At 39.2% G+C, this 22,887-nt stretch overlaps 1 protein-coding gene across 3 annotated transcripts; it reads left to right on the top strand.

The window, feature by feature from the left end:
* Positions 1-676: 676 nt before the first annotated feature.
* Positions 677-21,732, top strand: si:dkeyp-120h9.1 (Y+L amino acid transporter 2-like). 3 transcript variants are annotated; one of them, XM_055018090.1, is made up of 13 exons: positions 677-988; positions 6,078-6,140; positions 6,235-6,440; positions 7,397-7,572; positions 7,922-8,064; positions 13,646-13,771; positions 14,210-14,354; positions 14,505-14,628; positions 15,809-15,912; positions 16,051-16,147; positions 16,307-16,456; positions 17,279-17,462; positions 18,749-21,732. In XM_055018090.1, the coding sequence occupies exons 3-13, from the start codon at positions 6,312-6,314 to the stop codon at positions 18,841-18,843; spliced, it is 1,473 nt and encodes a 490-aa protein (XP_054874065.1). In that variant the 5' UTR covers positions 677-988; positions 6,078-6,140; positions 6,235-6,311; the 3' UTR covers positions 18,844-21,732. The 3 variants fall into 3 exon arrangements, with proteins under 3 accessions (XP_054874065.1, XP_023147031.2, XP_054874064.1); XM_023291263.3 differs by having other exon boundaries at positions 6,078-6,440; XM_055018089.1 differs by lacking the exon at positions 677-988 and adding an exon at positions 4,138-4,162 and having other exon boundaries at positions 6,078-6,440.
* The last annotated feature ends 1,155 nt before the right edge of the window (positions 21,733-22,887 follow it).

Genomic DNA, 22,887 nt, shown 5'->3' on the forward strand with positions numbered 1-22,887 from the left:
TAAGAATACCTAATACTGCAGCTGGCGAATGCAGGTCTAATCTGAAGTAGTTACCTACTGCTGCCGGGTAGCTTAATTTTTAGTAGCACATTGTTATTTCTTAGTCGATTACATTTTGGAGTAATCTACATCTGCAAAGTGACTAATGAATACAGAGTGGTACTAAATGGTTTTAGTGAAATTTGTACTTGACTAGGGCACTTGGTTAAATGTACTTTCTACTACAGCTGATGAAGACCATGTGATGCAGTCAGAAGCTCACTAGGTCAATAACTATCTAGTTTAACTGTCTTTACCTCATTTTTCTAATATTGTGTTATTGTGCTATTCTGAATCTATAACTCATTCCGCCTCTGGTGCTCCCTCATTGTGTTTATTTATAACAGGTCCTTAGTCTATTTTTTTTTGTTTATTTCCTTTTGTTCTGCAAAGCATTGTGTATATCAAATGGGCTACAGAAAATAAATCTGATTGATTGGTTAATTGCTACCAGTTAATTAAATACTTAATTTAGGTCCCATTAAATGTCTATATTAAATAATTTTTAAAAAGTAACACTGCCAGAAACAGTCTCAAACTAAATCCTTAACTTCGAGTTACCTGTATCACGTGACACATCAAAGGGACTACTGTCGATGTACCTGTGTGACCACATCACAGCCCTCACAGATCAATGCGCTGATGTACCCGCGATGCTAACAATGTAGCTCAGTGTGTTTATTTTGCTGTCTAGAGAGCATGGAAACACAGTTATTTTCGCTGTTTGAAAGAAGTATTTGTTGTTTTGACGTTTTTTTTGGTCTCCAGCCTGCGTCCTGTCCGTTTTCATCCGGTGGGAGGTGTTCACCATCGTTTGGCGATTGGCGAGGAGGAGCTAGCTGCAGATGTTGACTCACTGCTAACTGATGTGGACGAGCAAAAGTTTGTGACAAAAACCAGGAACACGGCGCTTGAGTTGCCGCAGGGGAAGAAAGAAGACACGGCAGAGGTAACTGGGGTCTCTCACGTTTTTATTATTTCATACGGACGCCTTGTCGCGTTTTGTAAAATCCCGTCGGGGCGTTTTATTTAGAGGAATGTAGAGGAATCGTCTCCACAAGTGTTGCTACTCGTCCAGCCACATACTAGCATGAACATCAGCAGCATCATGTATGTTCATCAGCAGCTGCGTTAGTCGGCTAGCTCTGTTAGCGGAATGTCACACGGAGAACCTCCGCACAGTGGGTTTATAATAAATTCTGGTCAGACCGGTACCAATGTTGGCCACATAATTAGAGTTAGAGTGATTAGAGAGTTTAGGGTAGAGTTTAATTGAGTCCCCTTTCCCTATTTAGTGTGTTTCACGCCACTGCTAATGAAGCTATCTGGGGCTAACCATTAACAGTAGGCGGTGATTTAGCGAGTAAACGGGATAACGGTGCGTCTTTTGGTGGCCGTGGATCATTTCGGCACACGTAGATTGATTGAATGTTAACACGTGGTGCTAATGTTGAGACACAAAGTGTCCACGTTTCGTCTTCCCATCCTCTGTGACCGATGTTAACTGCCGAAAAGTGGATGTACCACGCTGCAAGCTAAAAGTAGCCTTTATTGTACGGATCCTGGAGGCAAAGTGAACAGTTTGTTCTTCTTTTGTGGCTTCATCAGTACCTACACATTGCCTAATTGATAGACTATGAACATTGAGAGTCACAAATGCTTTATTAGGCTCAGTAAATGAAGAACTTCCCCTGAGCAATTGAAATTTGCTAACTCTGCTCCACCAATCTCTTGATATTTCTGAAGGTGTTCTCTTAACTGTGTTGTAATCATTTCACACAGTGTACCAAAGAAGTGTGGTGATTTTAAGATGCGTAAAATTAATGCACACAGTCCACCACAGACACTCAGCAATCAACTGCAGCCATCAGTAAATAATGTATTTGTGGCATGACTGTGTAAATACTGTTATACAAGCTTTACTTCCATTATCTGAGATAAACGTCTGCCGCTCTGCTAAATAGAGCATCCACTTTATTTCTAGGAAACTATGATAGTTTGGCTTCACAATGTGAATTTTAAAAGTACTTGAAGTGTGCACCACATATTTGATTTAGCTTTGACTTGGAGTGATTTTGATCCTCAGTGTCCATTAGAAAATAATTGATTTGGAAGAAGATTTTAGTGAAATGCCATGCTTTAAACCATATGGACAAATGCCGAGATGTTAGTTGAGAAAACCTATGCAAATTTCTGACCTGTGGTATCCTGGAGGTGTTACATTTGCGGCATATTTGAAAACATTGGTGGCTTAAAAACTTGTAAGATAATTTGTTATTATTACTGAACCTAACAAAGACAATCTGCTCTTCTTCAAGTGTACTCCAAGAAATTATTGTATATATTTTTTGCCTCAACTATGTCTGCTCTCTTGAGGGGCTTGCAGGTCTCAACAGGTAGGCATGATTAAATGTAAAGCTGCATGTTGAGCGGAGACATGTGATAGGTAGCAGATACTTTTGCAAGTACTCACCTGTATTGTTAACAGTAAAGTTTAATTTCTTGATAGTTTGATTAGCTTATCCATCTGTTTTTCTCATAAACATGCCTCAAATTAAAAGCAAATGCAGTTATTGTGGAGAGTATAATCATTTCCTCCGCAGATGTCTTGAGCTTGTGAACAAGTGTGCATTAGCTGCAGACATATTGGCTTAAGGATGCAGAACAGATGCCAGCATAATTTCATTGATCTAATAATGGGACACATGGCGTCTGTCTTTCACAGAGCAGTTGCTGCTGTCATTTTGTAGTGATGACCAAAGATGTTAATATTTTGCTATAAATCATGTTTTTTTTCTGATGAAAGGAATGTTGCTTGTTTTTCTGCATTGACTGATTAGTCTATAATCTTATCAGGTGCCAAAACTCCACATCCAATGGAGAAAAACAGTCAAATCTTTGTGAGTCTTTAAGTCTCTTTATTTGATGAGTGACTAAAGTGAGTAAATTAGGTGAATGGATAAATTGAGGTATTTGTGGGAACCCATTCATTCCATAATGAACTTAAATTGGTTCAGTTGTACAGTTCTTGTTGTGCATGGTTTCACGAATGACTGAAAGTTGAACAACTGTGACGTTTAAGGTTAAACTAGTCTGAAAGTTGTTAACTGTGTGAAAAGCTTGTGGTCTTTCCCAGATTTGTCAATAGCTTTCCAAACAGTTCTGCCTTTGAATTCTACTCTAGTTTATTAGAACTCTCTTCATCTGATTGACACTTAAGAAAACTGGGATGGTGGTAAACTTGGCTTCCAGAACGACTTTACTTATTTGCAAAGGAGAGAGTATTTCTGTGGAGGACAAAATTCCCAAACGTTAGGTGTTTGATGGAGAAATACCGCAGGTCCTTCCTTCCTGCTGCAGTCAGACTGTACAATCAAGCTGCTCCCAGTAGTTCAGCTCACCCACTAACTGTGCAGTAAAAATGCATATAAGGACACTATGTGCAATTTCACAGAAACTTTTCTGTAAACATTTATATTTCTTCTAGAAGGAGAAAATGATTTTATCCGTGCACTGTGTGCATTGTGTGCTGCTCTTTCTCTTTTTCTTGCACTAATGCTTGTATTCGCTGCTGTAACATCGTAAATTTCCCCGCTGTGTGATCAATAAAGGTTTAATCTATCTATCTAGCTGTTTTTCAAATTATTGGCATTGTTTTTAACTTACCTGTAAAAGAAAGTTCAGTCAGAAAGCACATTAGTCAGGCAGGTGTGTCACATAACCGTCCCTTTCTGCTGTCTTAAAAATGAGGCTATTGTTCTTGATAACAAATCGGCCAATGTATTCAATTCAGTCTTTCAAAAATATCAAACCGATTCTGAATGTTTCAAATGGTTTCTGCCATATTGATACAGAGATAGTGGCTTTCTCACTCTCTTCTCTCTGATATTGAGTTGACACACACTGCGGTTTCTACACAACACCCTCCTCTCACTCACACTGCTGTCTTGTTTCGTCACTTGTCTCTTTCGTTCCAGCTGAACAGCATTTCTAAGGTGCCCCAGATATTCCAAGTGCAGAGAGTGCACAGCCCGTTTATATGGACTAAGAAAAGAGGGGGAGTGCTGTTTGGAAATATTTTGGACTTTTGAATTTGTGCTCGTGCTCTTCCTTGGGAAAAAATGTACGTGTTTGGTGACAATAATGGGTTTCTGCAGAGCTCGTCTGCATGTAGCCTATAGAATGGTACCTGCCTGCATATTATGTTATTTCAGGTATTGAAAATGCATACGATTGCAATACTTCTCATCTAACTAAATTTACAGACGTACATTTCATATGTATTTTAAGATGTACCGTGATGTATTTAGGGTGAATCACAGTGAAATATTTTTTCGCACTTTGTTACATTTTGAGTGCATATTTTTCTTTACTCTGTGTTTTTAATATAATTGTCTCAAAGTTAGAAATTCCAGTATCACAGCAGCACTAATCCACTTACAGATTGTGCAATTATACAAGGTCATTAAAGAATCATATTCTGTGTTTTTATTGAGGCTCAAAGGTGACTTTGAAAAGCTTGTCCTTTGCCAGCAATGTTTTTCCATTCCTGCACCTGAAGATAACCACATTGTGCAATGAACATGTTTGGTTACACATTTTGGCACAAACTATCTAGTTTCCTTCTACTTGATATCGCGATCTTCAAAATGGGAAAACACACATGCTGTGTCTTTTTTTAGACCGAGCTCATACAGTGGGCTATTTTTTTCCATTGATCACACTGTTTGACAAAAACTGTGCATGTGCTTCCAAGAAACACGTTTGGTTAGTAAAGGTAAAATTTGTATTGGCCCAGTGATGCTTCACATTAACTGAACCGTCAGGGTAGCAAAAGTGGCATGTGTGGTTTGTGTGATTTTCTTTTGAAGAGTTATTACTACTTAGGTGTCAATGCCCTCATTTTGTCTTGCCCTTTAACAAGACTTAACAACCTTTTGACTTTTCATTTGATTGTTGACCAGTCTTATCTTTTTCTTGTCAATGTGGATATTGTGAACAGTCTGAAATAAGCCGGCTATGCTGGACATTTTGTTCTAGATTTAATAGGTGATAATTGAGCATAATAATCATAAAATGCTGACACTAACAAGATTGTTCACATGCATTGCAGAACTTGAGCACACTAGAAAGAATAGTTGCATAGAAAACCCGGTTAGCCTGTGTTACAGCCCGGCTGTCAGGTGGCTGTGATTTACATGTCTTTGCCTGCAGGCACACCTGTGTTGAAAAAGCAGAAAATGATTTTAGTTTGCTCAAATAACCTTCAGAAATGAATTAGAAGCACTGGATTTAACAGCGTTAGTATTGAAACTGATTGGATAAGTTGTAGAGAAGTTTATCATGATTTTTGGACAGGTAGATATGAAGTCCTAACCATTGTTAGTATTTGTAATTCATGTTTGTGTTTTTGAGATTTAATGTATCTTGTCGTAAAACAGGGCTCCTATCTATCTGCAGGGACATCGGGCTGATTTGATCTGAGTTTGTGTTTTACGTTTCAGGTTTGTCCCATACTTACTGCTTTTTAGATGCAAAGCACCTAATATATGTAGTAAGTCATTAATTTAATCCATCTGTGCTGTCCTGTATTCATTTGGAGGTATCTTGTTGGACTCCAAGTGTTCATTAGGTGACATAGGAGTGTATACCTGTGGGTGAAAAAGAATCACATTCTCAAAATGTGAATCTTGAAGCCAGCGTGTCTTTATTCAGGCAGTGCACAGAATGTCACACAGCACCAGGTTATGGGAGAGAAGGTAACCAAACAAATTGGATGGCAGTATTTATACCCTTGTATCACGTTGTTCAGCTGTGTGTAAGTTCTCTCTGTTTGATTTGTTTCTCTCTGTCCTGACATGGAAAGATGGCTCTAAATTCTTATCTTATCTGGAAAACGGATGTATCTCTCTCTTCAATGCTACCTGCGCCATCTCACAGACTTTTAGACATCAATACCGATGACATCACTTGCTAAATTCTGTCAGGAAATGTGTTAAGCACTTCTGTGAGACTGCATGTCCTTGTTTTTCTTACAGATTATAGCAGTGGAGAAGTACACCTTGGATTGAATGGCTGTTCGAGACTGGCTTAGCCTTCAAGTGACGCCCAAACCCCCTTTTTACTTTTGTTTGGCCCTCTCCTCCTTTCACTTTTTCCAGTAATTCTTTGTTCTGTTTCTGCACCTTTTCTCAGTCTGCCCGCTTTTTCATTCCCTGTCAATTTCCTGTTACCTTGTCTGGACTGAGGCTGAAGTCTGTAAATACTTCAGAATGGTTGCTGATGTAGACACAGCATCTCAGGGCAGTGGTGTACGGCTGAAGCAGGAGATTTCCCTTCTTCATGGAGTTTGTCTCATTGTGGGAAATATGATCGGCTCTGGCATCTTCGTCTCACCCAAGGTAGGAGAATCTCCTTTTTTAAAGCAATTAGATTTATTTTCAGATCAACTAAATCAAAATTGTGTCTTCTTCTTTTGGCCTTTATTCTACAATGTAGACCTATTCAAACAAAGTAGAAATACATGTTTGGGTGTTGTTAAGGGTGTGTTTTGTTGTTCACAACAGGGTTGAGCAGTCTTCTGTGTTTTGTGGTTATCATATCATATCATGTAAGACCATAGTTCCTGGTGCTGTTGTTTGGTCTGCACTAGAGTTCAAATGAAAGCCTTCTCACTGACTTAAACACACTTTTGCTCATATTTTTTACAAATGCAATATTCTATGTACTTTATATATTAGGGCTGAACACTTAATTAATTTTACATCAAAGTTATAGTTTGAAACAGTGCTAATTGCAAAGACAGGATATACATTATGTAGTGTGTCTGATCCAGTGTTAAGTTTTTTATAAATGTCATTTTATTTAACTTGATTGCAGAATGTGCAATACTTAGATACTGCTCCTGAGCCTTGAAAAACCTACTTGTGTCAATGTCAGATGGTTCACAGAAAGGTCCTGTATTTTTTCTTGGAATTTAATACTTTTTTTTTTATTATTGTTGCTTCATTCATTTATCTTAACACAGTCACAGCTGTCTGATAATTGCTTTATATCTTATATAATTTAAAAAAATTAATACATGTTGAAACAATAGCTATCTTCAAGTTCTCATCTTTGCATTAGAATATAGAACAGATAATATTTTGATGGTGTCTGATGTGGTCATGATCAATCACATGTTTCAGATTTACTGCAAGATAAATATTGAATTGAAGGTTTAAAAAAAAAAATAGATCACAAATTGCAATTTTTGTTCGTAAAATCTAAATTAGATATATTCGCCCAGTCCTTCAGCCCTTCTATAGAGAATGTGTATTGATTCTTTACTTTGCTTTATTTTTTTTTTATCCTGCAGGGAGTACTTATGTACACTGGCTCATTTGGCCTTTCCCTGGTAGTGTGGGCCATCGGAGGGATATTTTCTGTGTTTGGAGCGTTATGCTACGCTGAGCTAGGTACGACCATCCGAAAATCTGGAGCCTCCTACGCCTACATCCTTGAAGCCTTTGGAAGCTTTCTGGCTTTTATTCGGTATGTAATTTGTTTTTAGTCTAAGTAGGCAATCTCTATTAATAAATTATCCCATAAATTGCACACAATAAAGCTCCTATTTTTGCAGAGCCGATTTTTTTTCTTTTGACTTTACCAAACATCAAGGATAGTCTCTGGATTGAACTTATGGCATTATATCAAGATTCTTGCTTAAAAGCCTCAGTTTCCTATGGCATTATCCAGTACACTGGATAAACTCCTGTCAGGTACATCTCAAGTATGTGTTGTACTGGGAAAGGTTGACAGTATTTATTTTAATTGAACTAAAAATGTACATATTATCGAGGCAATGCCTTACAATAATTTAGATCTCTCAATTGCATTGTAGACTCTGGACGTCCCTGTTGATAGTAGAACCAGCCTGTCAGGCAGTGATAGCCCTGACCTTCTCCAACTACCTGGTCCAGCCATTCTACCCCACCTGTGTAGCACCCTACCATGCCGTCCGCCTCATTGCAGCTGTCATCATATGTAAGGCTCTATTTATACTAAACACACTAAACACACACTGGGTGAGCTTGTTGAGGTTGTATGTATGTACTGAACAGCTGGGAATATGCTGTTTTTTGTATAATGTCCATGGAGTGTCATTGTGAAGCTCTTGTGGCCAAAATGTTGAGACCCGCCTAAAGCAACAGGGCAGCACATAGGTACAATCCAACTACACTGCCTATCTAAAAAAAAAAAAAGTCACCACATGGATTTAACTAAGCAAATAGGTAAGAACCTTCCATTGGATAATTATTGCAGTGATGAATACGTTTCAGCTGCAACAACTTTTTTAACCCTAGCTGATGCAGTGAAGAGCTTCTCATTTCTTACACAACCATGTTGGAAGACATATCCTGTGGTCATGGAAAGGATGTTAATCTGTCTCAGAAGGGTCAAATTATTGACCTGCATCAAGCAAAGAAAACAAATAAGAAGATTTCTGAAACTACTAAAATCAGGTTAAGAACCGTCCAACACATTATTAGAACCTGAAGGATAGTGGTGAACCATCATCTTCAAGGAAGAAATGTGGTCGGAACAAAGTCTTGGATGATTGTGATCGGAGATCCCTTTTCATGTGGTGAAATCATATCATAAGAAATCAAGAGTAGAACTCGTGGCTATGTTTAATAGCGAAAGTAAGAGCATTTCCACATGCGCAATGCGAAGGGAACTCCAGGGATTGAGACTAAACAGCTGTGTAGCCTTAAGAAAACCACTGATCAGCGAGGCTAATCAGATAAAAGACTTAAATTTGCTATGGAGCATAAAGATTGGACTCAACAACAACAATAGAAGAAGGTCATGTGGTCTGATGAGTCCAGATTTACCCTGTTCCAAAGTGATGGGGGCATCAGGGTAAGAAGAGAGGCAGATGAAGTGATGAACTCATCATGTCTAGTGCCTACCAGCCTGTGGGGGTTAGGGTTATGATCTGGGGTTGGTCATGTTCAGCAACATTATGTTCCTAAAGAATGAGGTCAGCTGACTACCTGAAGATACTGAATGACCAGGTCTTTCCATCAATGGAGGTTTTCTTCCCTGATAGCAGAGGTATATTCTGAGATGACGATGCCAGGATTCATGGGACTCACATTGAGAATGAGTGGTTCAGGGAGTACGACACATCATTTTCATACATGGATTGGCCACTACAGAGTCCAGACCTCAGACCCATTGAGAATCTTTGGGATGTTCTGGAGAAGACTGCTGATGGGAGTCGGATCCGACTCTCCCATCATCAATACAAGATCTTGGCAGAAAATTAATCCAACTCTGGGCAGAAATAAATGCTGTGACATTGCAGAAGCTTATCGAAATGATGCCACAGTGAATGAGTGCTGTACTCGAAGCTAAAGGCAGTCCAACAAAATATTAGAGTGTGCGACTGTTTTTTATTTTCGACCAGCAGTATATTTTCTCAACACAAAAGGGCTGTGTTTTCATTACTTGCTCTGTATGTATATTATTGATTTGAACTGCCTGCAACATGGTACATTAAAGAACTTTTGTTTTAATGGCATGTTCATTTCAACCACTTGAGTGCCTAGATGTAAATACAGAAATTTTGTTGAAAAAAAATAATACAAAGCAGTCTAGTCATTGTTATAAGATGTCATGAAAGCCACAGGTTCATATACAGTCCTTCACTGTTCATTTCTCTTACGATTGTTATGATTGGGTATCAAAGATCTATTGAAGGCCCTGTGGCTAAATTGTGAAACACTGGGAGAACAATAAATTCTGATGTGAATGATGCGAATAGAACAGTTATCTTACACATTTTATCCAACCAGCTTTCTTTCTAATTTGCACCAAGATAAAGACATTTCATCTGTGACACATTTTTGCTCTTCTGGCTCTAAAACACGGTTCTCTCTCTGTCACTTGCTGGAGCACCTTAAAGCACACAGACTCTGCCCTCACAACAGAATGAAGTAAATGCTCAAAAGTGTGGTTAGCCTAACGAAAATCAGCATAGACAAGTCTAACAAGCTGTTTGCATATAGGGTTGTAAACACCAGCAGTATGTTGAAACATCTAGCAAAAGGTCATAACATACAGGTGGAGAAATGGACTCTGGAGCAAAGTTTTCAGTAGCCCAGCTTGAAGTTCACCTCTTGCTAACCCAGGTGTATTGTGTACACAAGCAGCCCACATGTGAAGTTAACTAAAATATAGAAACATGGGTTAATGATTGCAAGTAACCATTAACCAGCAGATTGTTAAGCTGTAGCTGCATTCATAAATTCAGTTCAGTGTTTCCTCTAGGATTTTTTTCCTGCAGCAGCGGAAGGCTCCCCGCTCCTAATACTGAGATAACAAATATTAATATATAAGAAAAGTAAAAAAAAACCCAACATATGTACTGATAACGGTACAGAATAAAGCATGTGCAGTAATTCAGTCAGTCAGTTGCATCCAATGGAATCTGTAACATGAATTAAGTTCTTCATCCAGCTCCCCCTGTCCAGCATTGCAGTCAAAAGTTCTTTGCCTTCCAGACCAGAGTCTTCTTCTAGAATAGAATAGAGTTTATTGCCATTTGCACAGGTACATCACAGTACAGGTACGTTGGAATTCTTGTACGTGACTCAGAGTCAAAAAGAAATTTAGCAACAATTAAAAAAAACAAGAACCCTGAAATAAAGCACATTGTCATTGCAAATATTTGCATAAATAGATAAACAAAACAATCAATACTTGTTTGCAAAGGTACTTATTGCACGTTGTGAGGGTATTGCACATTTGTCCATTATGACTCGGAGAGCTATGCAACGTCGCACACAGGGGGAGCGCCATTCTTCTAGTAACTTCCTTAATGTTGTGCTCGGCTTGCCAGTCCTTCTGCAGTAATTATTGTTGCAGAAAAATGCACATCTGCTCATAATTACTGAAGTGGGCAAAATTGAACTACAGTGTGTAGTCCAAAAAGGAAATATGTAGAAGAAACCGCATAAAAAGGAGTGCAGTGTTTATGTTGCAAAGGTCAACATGTGCAAAAATACACAGTTGTGCAAGACTGCAAGTCCTTTGAGCTTGTGATGTGAGGAGGGGGTTGGAAGTTTTCATTAGCTTTATTGCCCAGGGGTAGAAACTGTCCTTGAATCTTGTTCTGCATTTCAGACTCTCGAGGCGTCTGCCAGACAGCAGGAGGGTTAAGAAGTGGTGATGGCGTTGGAAGCTGCCGTTCAGTGATAGTGGCAGTTGAAATTTCTCAACCTACTCAGGAAGTACAGACTCTGTTGTGCTTTTCTGATCAACGTGGTGATGTGGTTTTGTGGTGGGTTTAGATAAAGATGTCACTAAACGTCAAGGAAGGCGTTGAACCTTTTCACCTCAGAACAACGAATATACAGAGAGTTGTAACGCGTCTCCTTCTTTAGGCCCGCTATCATGTCAAGCTGTTGTTTTGACACCACAGGACCATGTTTTCTACCTCCCTGCAGTACTTATTGCTGTTTTTGATAAAAGCCTGCTACCGTTGTGAGAAGGATGTTATTCTCTCGTCACTGTCATGGGAGCAGAGTGTGTACAGCGTAGGACAAAGTATGCAACCTTGAGGTACCAGTGTTCAGGGCTAGTGTCCTTGAAATGATATTTCTAATCCTGTGATTAGTGGATAAGAAAGTCTGATTGAGTTGAGTTGGGGTTTAGTCCGAAGTTGAACAGCTTCCTCATTGATATAATGGAGATGACTGTGTTGAATGTTGATCTGTGGTTCTTTTAACAGCAGTCAGATGTAGGTGTCCTTGTTTTCCAGATAGGTGTGTAAAATACATAAAGCAGTACACACTGGCATCCTCTGTAGATCTGTTAGACTAGTAGGTAAACTGAAGGGGCCCAGTGTGGAGAGAATTGTGGTTTTGATGTGTCCACATATAATCTTCTCGAAGAAGATTATAACTGAATGTTGATTTAGATAAGTACGTATGAGAAAATAAAGTGGTCTTAATTCTGTCCTTGATTTGGTCCATTTTTTGTCACTTGAAGAAACTACAAAAGCAGTCAGAATGCAGTACTCTGCTAAGGCTGTTCATTCTCCCATATGTCATTGTCAGAAATGCAGCATATTTTAATAGAAATGCAGCATTTTTTTGTTAGTTATTGATGATCAGAAATCACGGCAACATAGAATGTGGCCATTTAATATAGATGTACCCACAAACCAAATGACCTTGCTCTGTGCACAGGCGTGTGTTCTGCATGTGTATGTTATGTATGGATACCGAATTGCGTGACCTAAATATGTAGCAGGTGGAGGGAATTGCTGGGGCTCTGAAACACCCCCACAATTTAATCTGTTGTTCCTTGTATCATTTCCGACGGACAAGTCTGCAGCGGTGGATTTGTAGTAGGATCGCAATCATGTGATCGTCAGCAGGCAGCTGACATAGCATTCACTTGTTGTCATAATTACACTGACACCACGCTGCTATCTCGCAATGATACAGAAATCTTTAACAAGTTTGTGGATCCAGACTATAAGCTGCATCACTGCCAGAATCTAATCACTTGGTCCTTGTGTCATTTCTGACCTTCCCTGAAAATTTCATCTAAATTCATTATTCCGTTTTTGAGTAATGTTGCAAATGGACAAACAGACGGACAGACAATTCAGTGCCGATGAGCACATAACTCTGCCACGTTCCTTGGTGGAGTAATAACAAAGAGTACTACCAGATCGATAAGCAGTATCAGTAAAAACAATAGGCACCATTAAAATGTTAATATTCCCCATCCCACGCTTTTCACTTGTTTTACATCGTATCCTTGTGAAGCAATTAATTTAAGAGGATATTTTAAAAGTTTTTAATCCATGTTTTCCACCTGTGCGGAGAGGAACAGTGTAAGAGAAGCTCCCACAGTAGCTCAAATGGATAATTCCAGGGAACATAGTGCTAAATTGGTTTCTGTAGATACTATGAACAGCACTACTGGAACATTAAACTCTGCCTGCTGCATTAAAGATAATGACTCAAAGTGCTGAGCCTTGGGGACTTCTCAGACTGTTTAATCAAATTTTTATTGCATTTATGAAACTGTGTGTATAACTACACTTTATACCTGTTGATTTTCTCTTAATTCCACTTTAAGGCTACTCTGCTTGGAAACGCTCACACTTTGTAATCCTACTAAATTCAGGACATTTAAGTAGAATATAAACAGTGTACATATGGCCTTTCGACCTTGAAAACCTGTTGGGTTGGTTTAGACAACTAATTATGTAGTACATAGTGTTCAGAGAGGAAGATTGTTACTAGGCATGGTGTCAAATCATCTACTAGCTGAAAGATTGTGTTCCTTATACCAGTTCTTTGGATCAGTAATTTTTGCTTTGACTGTTTCACAGACAGTTTAAAAGTTATTTTTTCAAGTTGATTGCTGTCTATTCATGTTGTAGAAATTAAAGAAAGCAATAAATATTTTTGTCTGTAGTTCTGTATTCTAAATGTCGGTCACTTCTTATCTACTGCTCTGTGCTCTTGTTCATCATTCTGTGTCTTATTACACAGAGTTTATTTCCAACACCTGCTATTCTCTTCTCTCTTTCCATCAGGTCTGCTGACTTGTGTGAACTGTATGAAAGTGAAATGGGGTGCTATTCTTCAGGTTATCTCCACTGTAGCCAAGGTCCTCGCTCTTATTGTCATCATCATTGCTGGACTGGTTAAGCTGGCACAAGGTATGATGTCCGAGATTATAATGTCTTCTGGCATATAGAAAGCGATAAAAACGAGTGAGGGCTTTAGTAGTAGTATACATCTGGAATACAAATGATTGTAAATTAATACAAGTTATTCACCTTCTTATTTTGGTAGTATTTTGACTTTTTGCCACTTAATATAGTTTTATTATATTTGTGTTTCTTTGGTCCTTTTCATTACTACATCCAGCAGGTAGCTTTCAAAACTAAATATGCTCTCATACAGTACTGGTTGCCTAAAACCAAAAATAAATAACATTTGGATCATGTATCCCGAAATGATGTTTATCAGACTCACTTGACTTTTGAAAACTGCTGGGAGTTTTATGATTTTGTGGTTGTGAAAAATTTAAATCATGCCATATATTCTCTATTTTGTCCCTTATTTGCTGATGTATCATGACTGTATTGGTGTAGGTTTTGACCAGAACTTTGAGAACTCATTCAAAGGCTCTAAGTTGAATCCTGGTGATATGGCCTTGGCTCTCTACTCGGCACTTTACTCCTATTCTGGCTGGGATACGCTCAACTTCATTACAGAGGAGATCAAGAACCCAGAGAGGTATTTGAGACAGATATTACTAAAAGTATGATTGGTTTTAATTCCTAGTATTGCATTACATTACCACATATGTTACTTTAATTTGCTGTAAATCTAACATTGCATGAATCTCACTTAAAAATGAACCACTTCCCTTATATTCTTTTGTAGGAATCTGCCGTTGTCCATTGCTATTTCCATGCCCATTGTCACAGTGATCTACATCTTGACTAATATCGCTTACTACATTGTTATGGATGCAGACCAAGTGCTGAACAGCGAAGCTGTTGCTGTGGTGAGTACCTGAAGTTAGTCAACTTAGTGCACTCTCGTGGGGCACAGAAGGCAGGCAGGAACCCACCAGACTGTCTGACCTTGTGCACAACAATGTTTCTGCATAAACCTTATCAGCTATCTAAATTTACAGCATCTGCTGAGCCTCATAGGGGCAGCAGGTCTGAATCTTTCCGTCCTGTATTTCACTGTCATCTCTTTGAGACTGGCTGGCAGCCATTGCCACCAGCATCTGGTTTCGGTGCTCACTTTTATGGGTGTAGGAGTCGAGATGACAGGAACCTCATTTAGCTAACGAGGTTTCACACAGGAACAGGAAAAGTTGATGATATGATTAGTGCACTGGAGGACAAGCAGTTGTACTTGGGCTTGTTGTCAGTGGTATTTGATAATCTTTTTTTATTAGAGAATTCATTCTAATGGTTTACTAATGTTCTGTCTGTAAGCCAGAGGCTGTGTACTCTCTTTAAATTTAAGTAAGAGACACAGCAACTGGTTAATAACTAGATTTGTGAGGTTTTGGAAAGCAATGATGTCAAGCCTTGTGTCTTTGGGCCATGTGCATTGCTTAGATTTTACCACTTTTTACCAATATTTGAACTTAGGCCTTGTTTGGTACAGTGTCCTTATTAAAAGAATAAATCATGTTTTTCATGCATGCTTCTAATTTAAATATATGTGTATATTGGTGTTAAGCTCTTTCTCAGGTAACTACAATGACAGTTCCTAAATGGCACCGCTGCTGTTACATTACCTGGAGCAAAATATCCCCTTACAGTTGCTGTAATCTATAGTAATTATATTTAAAATTCCATATTTTTATGTTTTTCAGTTGAGTTATTTATAGTTTTTGTGAACATGGTATACTGCATTGATGCATGACTGTCAGAAATTGCATGCAGGATTTACATATGGCTTGCAGAAATTCTTCAAAAGGAAGGAAGTGAATGTCAGTGGGTGCTTTCAGTACTACACTGACCCCTTTTTTTAGGCAGAAACATGAAGTATCAAAGCAGATGAGGGAAGCGTGTGCAGGTGTTTAGATAATGAGATTAGCCAGTTAGACACATTAGTTGTAGAATCTTATTATTGGCGTTTTCTGCACCTAAAAGTCGCTTTATCACTAAACCTACAATTTGTCTGATCTTACTAGTAAATGAATGTGCTGAATGTCTCCTCAGACATTTGCAGATGAGGTGCTTGGCTGGGCTCGATGGCTGATCCCGCTGTCTGTGGCTATTTCCTGCTATGGAGGCCTCAACTCCTCGATCATTGCTGCCTCACGGTCAGTAAACACACTAAAGCCGTGATGTGTTTATTTTATTTTGAGTTCCTGTTTACATCAGAAGCCTGTAATGTTTTAATAGTGGCAGCAAACCAATAAGCAACATGATGATCTTTTTTCATCATTTTTCTCCTGCAGGTTGTTTTTTGTTGGTTCCAGAGAAGGCCACCTACCCAATGTCCTGTGCATGATCCACATTAAGCGCTTCACCCCAATTCCTGCTTTGCTTTTCAATGTTAGTATCAAAAACTTTTAGCAGGTTTTCAAAATGAAGTCAAGCATTTGGTTGGTTTGGTCACAGTTGGATGCTTTTGTCTGTTATGCAGGTTTGTTATCAAACTAAATTGTTTAATTATGTGTGTGTGTGTGTGTGTGTTTGGTCTTTCTCACCCAGGGTGCCATGGCGCTGTTTTACCTGTCCGTTCCTGACGTTTTCCAGTTGATCAACTACTTTAGTTTTAATTACTGGTTGTTTATCGGCCTGTCGATAGCCAGCCAGATCTACCTTCGCTTCAAAGCTCCTGATCTGCACCGACCTGTGAAGGTAGTAGAATTTATGCAGTGTGAGCGTTGGCATGCATATATAAGGGCCGCAGTGACTATGCATGGCAGACATGTGTTATCGCATGTATCAGTAGGGTCTGAAACATGCACAGACATGAAATTTAGTTCTGCTAGATATGCACTACTACAAATGCAGCTACTGTAATGCAGTTTTGATGGTCTGTGTCCGTGTGAATTATATCTGTGTGAAACGTCTTGTAACTTCTGCTTCCCTTTTGCAAACTTTGTTGCATAGTTTCATTTTAATGTAGTTTAAACTTTTTTGTTTACATTGATTCACAAATGTGTCCATAAATTGAACACTCAATCTTCATGCTGTAGAGGTCCATTACACAAAAAAATGTAACATTGAATTTCTTGATAGTAAGCATAGAAGATTATTTAAAAGAAAAAAGCTGCTCTCTGTCCTGTAAGTGAATCAGGTATGCATGTGCTCTCTGAAGCATTTTAGACCTTTGTTTACATTTTGCTTAACTGTCAACATTACCCACACTGTGGGCCAGACTACCCTCAGCAGTCTTTACTCATGAGTTGTGACAAGATTGAAAGCCTCTGATATTTGTAACGATAGATGTGATTGCACAGTATAGTGACTGAGAAATGTTAGGAAAATGTAAATCATAGTAAAGTCATCAGAAGCATGTAGTTATCCTAATAATATTAGCATTAGTTAATGCAATTGTTTGAAGTTGTAATCTTCCTCCAACCTTTTGCAAACTCATCTTTCTTTTCTACTTCCTCTTTGTCACTGTTTTCTTGTTTCATCCTCCTCCTCTGCCCTTCTTCTCACCACTCCCTCTAGCTCTCTTTGTTTTTTCCAATAGTCTACTGTTTATGCAGCGTATTCCTGGTGGTGGTGCCTCTCTACAGCGACACCATCAACTCTTTAGTGGGAATTTCCGTGGCGCTGTCAGGTGCACCAATCTACTACATTTGCGTCCACCTGCCACCGAGCTCCAGACCAGCCTTCCTCGGCAAAATGCTCAGTAAGTCGCACTGCATTGCTTGTCATAGCAGGGGTTTTGTCAACTCAGTGGCTCTGTTTGTTTGGATGCACTTAAGAATTCTCCCTTAAATAGACTTTAAATAGACTGCCTTGTATTTTCCGATTCTCTTGATACTTAACAGGATGTAATTCATTTTTGGACCGCGGGAAGCATGTTTGACACCTATGGTAGAAATAATCGGAGCAGATGAGACGAGGTGGTGACGTGATCAAGTACACCGATGTTCTAATTGTATATTAACGATGCGTTCTCCCGTTCTCGGGAGCAAGTACGGACTTGCACAACGGCCAGCGCAGTTTGTGCGCCGCGAAAAACAGGCCGACATTAAAACAATAGTTCACCTAATTAGTTCCGCGTAGACGGACCTTTTCCTCCCAGTCACCCGCACCCCCCCTGTCATCCCCACCATTTGAGAAGCACTGGTCTAGACTGTTTCTCTTTACTTTAAAAAAATCTATGCAAGTGCAAAGTGACAGGATTGATGCAAGCACATAGTAACACAGTAAGCATTAACACTCTCAGTCATGGAATGACTGTTGAGTCTCTCTGTGAATGAACGTGTGATATTATTATGAATACATTTTTAAAGCAGCTTATTGCTCTTAAGTGTCACATAGACCAGCCACTGTTGACACAAGTAAAAATGCCTTAGTGTTATGAGTCGAAGGATTTAAATAAGGGTCTTTCCTGGCTTAGAATTGGCCTTTGGTGGGTGACAACACATGACCACACAACAGTAAGCTTCAGCTTACTGTTGTGTGGTCATGTGTTGGAAATCTATGCATTTTTCTGTCATTTGTGACCATTTGACAAACAGTATGTTTATTATTTTTAAGTAAATGTAACCCCAGTTAAGGAAATGGTTTAGAAATTATTTTAGTAAATTCCTGCCATTTTGGTACTGGTGATTTTTCTTTGGTGCTGGCTAAAACCTCTTTGGGAGGTGCCAAAAATTCCTCTATGCAAGAAAAAAATCCTGATTTAGATTATTGTTTCAAAGTTCATTTTACTGTAAAGCCCACATACTATAAAGGGTTATACCATGCAAAGACATGTTTGTAACCGTTAAAGCCTTGTAGCTGAGGAATACTCCCTCCTAATACCATTAACATTAAGCTAAAGGGTTTAAACAAGTAATACTTTAGGTTCTTTGGTCTAAAACTAACACCAGTGCCTGTTTAAAGTAGTAATTCCCCATGTTTTTAAAGGCCATCTTTTGAGAGTTACCTTTGATTTTTCTTTTTTCTTTTTTTTTGCCACTGCAGATCAGATTTCTCTGTGCACCCAAAAACTGTGCATGTGTTGTGTGGCCTCACCGGATATTGATTTGGACAACTTAGACCCAGAAAAGATCGAATGATGGAGCAACAAAAGACTCTGGGTGAAGCAATGTATGGAGGGATGGAAGAGGACGATTGAACAGATATGGGAAGCTGTGAGCTGCAGACAATCAGGATTTGGATGAGTATTGCTTGAACGATTAAAGGAACAAAGATGGAGAAACTGGAGAGATGAGCACAATACACTTTGTGCACGCCTCTTCTCCCACACGCCATACTGAGTAAAGGAACAGCATTATATTTCAAATATATTGAGAATTTATACACTATTACCCTCAAACGAACAGCACTATACAGACACACTCTAGTGCACACTTTCACAAGCTAATACACGATGCAGTGTTGGTTGTTTAGTTCCCTCCACGAGTGCCCACACACTGCAACTCACACATGCACATGAGCTGTTTACAGCTATGGGTTGGAGTTTAAACTTTTTTTGTATGGATATGGCAGCAACAAAGCTGTGCCCACTAACGCCGTCTTTGGACTTGCTCACAGACCTCAAAGAACAGCTACAATTTTGCACATCTTGCGTTTTCCGTTGTCTACCTTCGTTATACGAGGTGCAATCAGAAGGTTTTGGGACTGAACCGATACATTAATCAAGAATGGTACCTTATTTACGTTTGTCTACCATCTCCATCTAAGTGGCCTCCTTGTGCAGTGACTCACTGCTCCAGCTGCTCCTGCTACATTTGTAAAGTTCCTTTTAAGTCCTGTTATCTAAACATGTCAAGTACCATCTGTCAAAATGGTAGTCTTTCAGCTTTAATTTTATTTTGTGAAAATGGAAGAGAGCTAAATCGAGTTAGCAGGCCGAGTGTGCAACAATGATTATGTTGTGGTGGCCAAAAATCTAAGTGCTAAACACGCAGCCGCATGCGATCACAGTTCAAATCTTTTGCACCAAATGTTCTCCCTCAGACACCTCTTCGCGGTACCGTAGAGTGCTGCTCTGACAGTCTGACTAATTATGTGATTGTTGAAGAAAATGCATTTCCTCCTGGTACGCTCCTGACCTGATGCAGCTCGCCCTGTCTTAAAGGCTGAAAACAGGCATTTCTCTTCCTGCTGGTAGCTGCAAACCCACCTAAAGTCACCAGTGGTGGTCATTGACCTGAAGGTTCGCTCATCCTCGCTGCTGACTGACTGAACAGGATGTTTTCTTCTGATGTCTTCTTCCAACTTCTGATTTCTGCATTAAATGGTTTCCATGAGTTACTGCTCGCAAATGTTGCACATGCCTGTCCTGTGCACACACCACCAACAGTCCCAAAACCTTTTGATTGCGCCACTTTTTAAGCTTTATTTTGATCCGTTACTGAACTGAAGTACTGAATGTACAATTTTAGTTTAGTTTTTTAATTAATTAGCTACTTTTAAAGAAGGATGAGATTAAAAAAAGTGCTATTATTTCTTGCAGGTTTTTTGTATGAAACGTTAGTCCAATCTTATTGTGACATGTCAGTTGGCTTAGTTGAATAGTTTTATTGAAGAGAAGTAGTCCTGCTATAACAACGATCAATTTGTCCTGCTATCCAGACTCTTTGAGTGCATCTTCAGGGGGTTTTTTTGGGTTCCAGGTGCCTCCTAGTGGTCACTATTATTAACTTCCATTGACAAGCTACAAGATTTTTCCAAGTGTCATCTAAGGCTCTGTTTTTAAAGCATGTATTTTTGTTAAGACTCTGACTGCTTTTCACCTTGCTGTCTTTTTTTTTAATTGATTTACAAACACTAGAAATGTTGACAGGTATGAAAACTTACAGAAATCGAAAGCAGCTCATTGTTTCTGGTGTAAATAATGTACCGGAAAAAGACTCTCTGGGCTACGTTTTTTTTTTCAGAATGGGAACTTTCTGATGCAAACCTCAGGATCAACCATACTGATGTGCACATGTTGTTACTGATGTTTGTTATTATTATTTTTTTTACCCACTCTTGTCTTAAAAGTTTGTATCCCAGATAGGATGTTTGATGTATTGTTGCCTTCTTAATGTACTACGAACTTTGGACCGTTTGGTCACAATTCATGAGCAAAGATCTTAAACAGACTCATAGTTGGACCATCTTTCTGCTCTCCGTAATGAGCTTGTAGCAAAGCCTCTGCTTTAGAGAATTAGAGCCGTAGTGTGTTGAACTACAGGTAGAAACGTTGGGGTCTGTGTTGTACTGTTGTCCTCATGGATTTGATGTGCCTTCTGTGAGTGTGATCTAAAGGCCTTGCCTAGCTTTGATATTGTAACTCGGCTTTTGCGTAGAACATCTTGAGCACAATCGCTGACACATTGCTGTACGGTTCGCCAAATGTTTTTTCAGGTCACCATCTTTCATTAGATTTTTCAAATTAATGTGGCCTCACCAGACACGTGTTGTTATTGAGGTCAGCTGGAAATAATCAGGCCTTATGTTCAAACAATCCTATCAAGTGTCTTCACACGAGCACTTCTACAAAACCAGCTACCAGAAGCACACAGACATTTGCTTTATACACTCATTTGTTTACTCTGGGATCGAGGTGTCATTTAAACCAAACTAGTTTGTTGTGTGTGTTCTTAAGAAGTAAATACAAAGACTTTTCAGTACATTTCCATAAATTGCCGTGGTATGAAGTTATAATACTCAGAAAACACATTATGTGAATATTGCAATATAATGCAAATTAGCTGTTTCATTGATTACCAAATGTCTGTTTTCTGGTTGTATTTGACAAAGTTGTGTTTTGTGTACTTGTAGAAACGTGACTTTAGTCCTTGATTTGTTTATTGTTTTTATTTATTTTTTAGGATATGTACAAACCAAATGGTCACATACACTCTTCAGCGGAGGGAGTCTTGTATGACCAGATGGAGGCAGGAGTGTGTTGTGTGTGTTATCTGAATAAAGTGGACTGCAGAAGGTGTATTGTATACAGCTGAGTGATTTTGACTTTGTTCTTATCCACTGCCTTCAATCTGATGTAGAACCACAGCAGTCTGTTAACCTCTCTGGTTGCAGTGGGCAGCACTGAGCCACTAGAGGTCATGGTCTCATAACTGCCTTTATTAAACCGCACCGACCTTGAGAAAGCCATTCATGCTTTTATCAGCTCAAAACTGGACTACTGCAATGCACTTTACATTGACGTCTCCCAGTCATCTATCCACCGCCTGCAACTTGTGCAAAATGCTGCAGTGCATCTTTTAACAAACACCCCCAGGCGTGAGCACGTCACCCCGGTCTTAAACTTTTGTTTGTTTTTAAAGCTCTTAATGGTCTTGCTCCACTTTGTTTATCTGAGCTTTTAACTTTATGGGACCAAAAAGCTCTGAGGTCCTCCAATCAGCAGCTGCTTGAAGTACCCAGGTCTAAATTCAACCACTGGAGTGATGGGGCGTTCTCTGTAGCTGCACCCAGGCTTTGGAACAAGCTCCCCACCGACATGCACCATCACTGAACTGGGTCATTTTAAATCCAAACTTAAAGCCTTCCTGTTTGAAATGGCTTTCAATACCTCGCAGCATGGTGACATTTTATTACTTTTACTTCTTTTAGATGTATATTTTATTGCTGTTTATTTTATTGTTTTATTGTATGTTTTACGGGCTGCACAGTGGAGGGTGGTTAGCACTTTCGCCTTGCAGCTAGAAGATCCCTGGTTCGCATCCCAGTCTTCCCAGGATCTTTCTGCATGGAGTTTGCATGTTCTCCCTGTGCATGCGTGGGTTTCCTCCAGGTACTCTGGTTTCCTCCAACAGTCCAAAAATATGCTGAGGTTAATTGATTATTCTAAATTTGCCTGTAGGTGTGAGTGTCATTGTTTGTCCTGCTTTAAGTTGCTGTATTGTTTTTAAGTTTTTTTTTCTTTTGTTTACTGTGAAGCACTTTGGTCACCCTTTGGGCTGTTGTAAAGGGCTATACAAATAAACTTTGATTGATTGATAACCCTTCATGCAGTAAAACAGAACTCTGGAACAATTTCAACAATCAATTGACTGAGGATTAACCCACTTTTGACCCACAACATCGTGGGTCTTCTCTCCTGCAGTCAACAGGCGTTTCAAGTGTTTCATCATCAGATACCG

Source organism: Amphiprion ocellaris, chromosome 15 (genome assembly GCF_022539595.1).
Source record: "Amphiprion ocellaris isolate individual 3 ecotype Okinawa chromosome 15, ASM2253959v1, whole genome shotgun sequence".
NCBI lineage: Eukaryota > Metazoa > Chordata > Actinopteri > Pomacentridae > Amphiprion > Amphiprion ocellaris.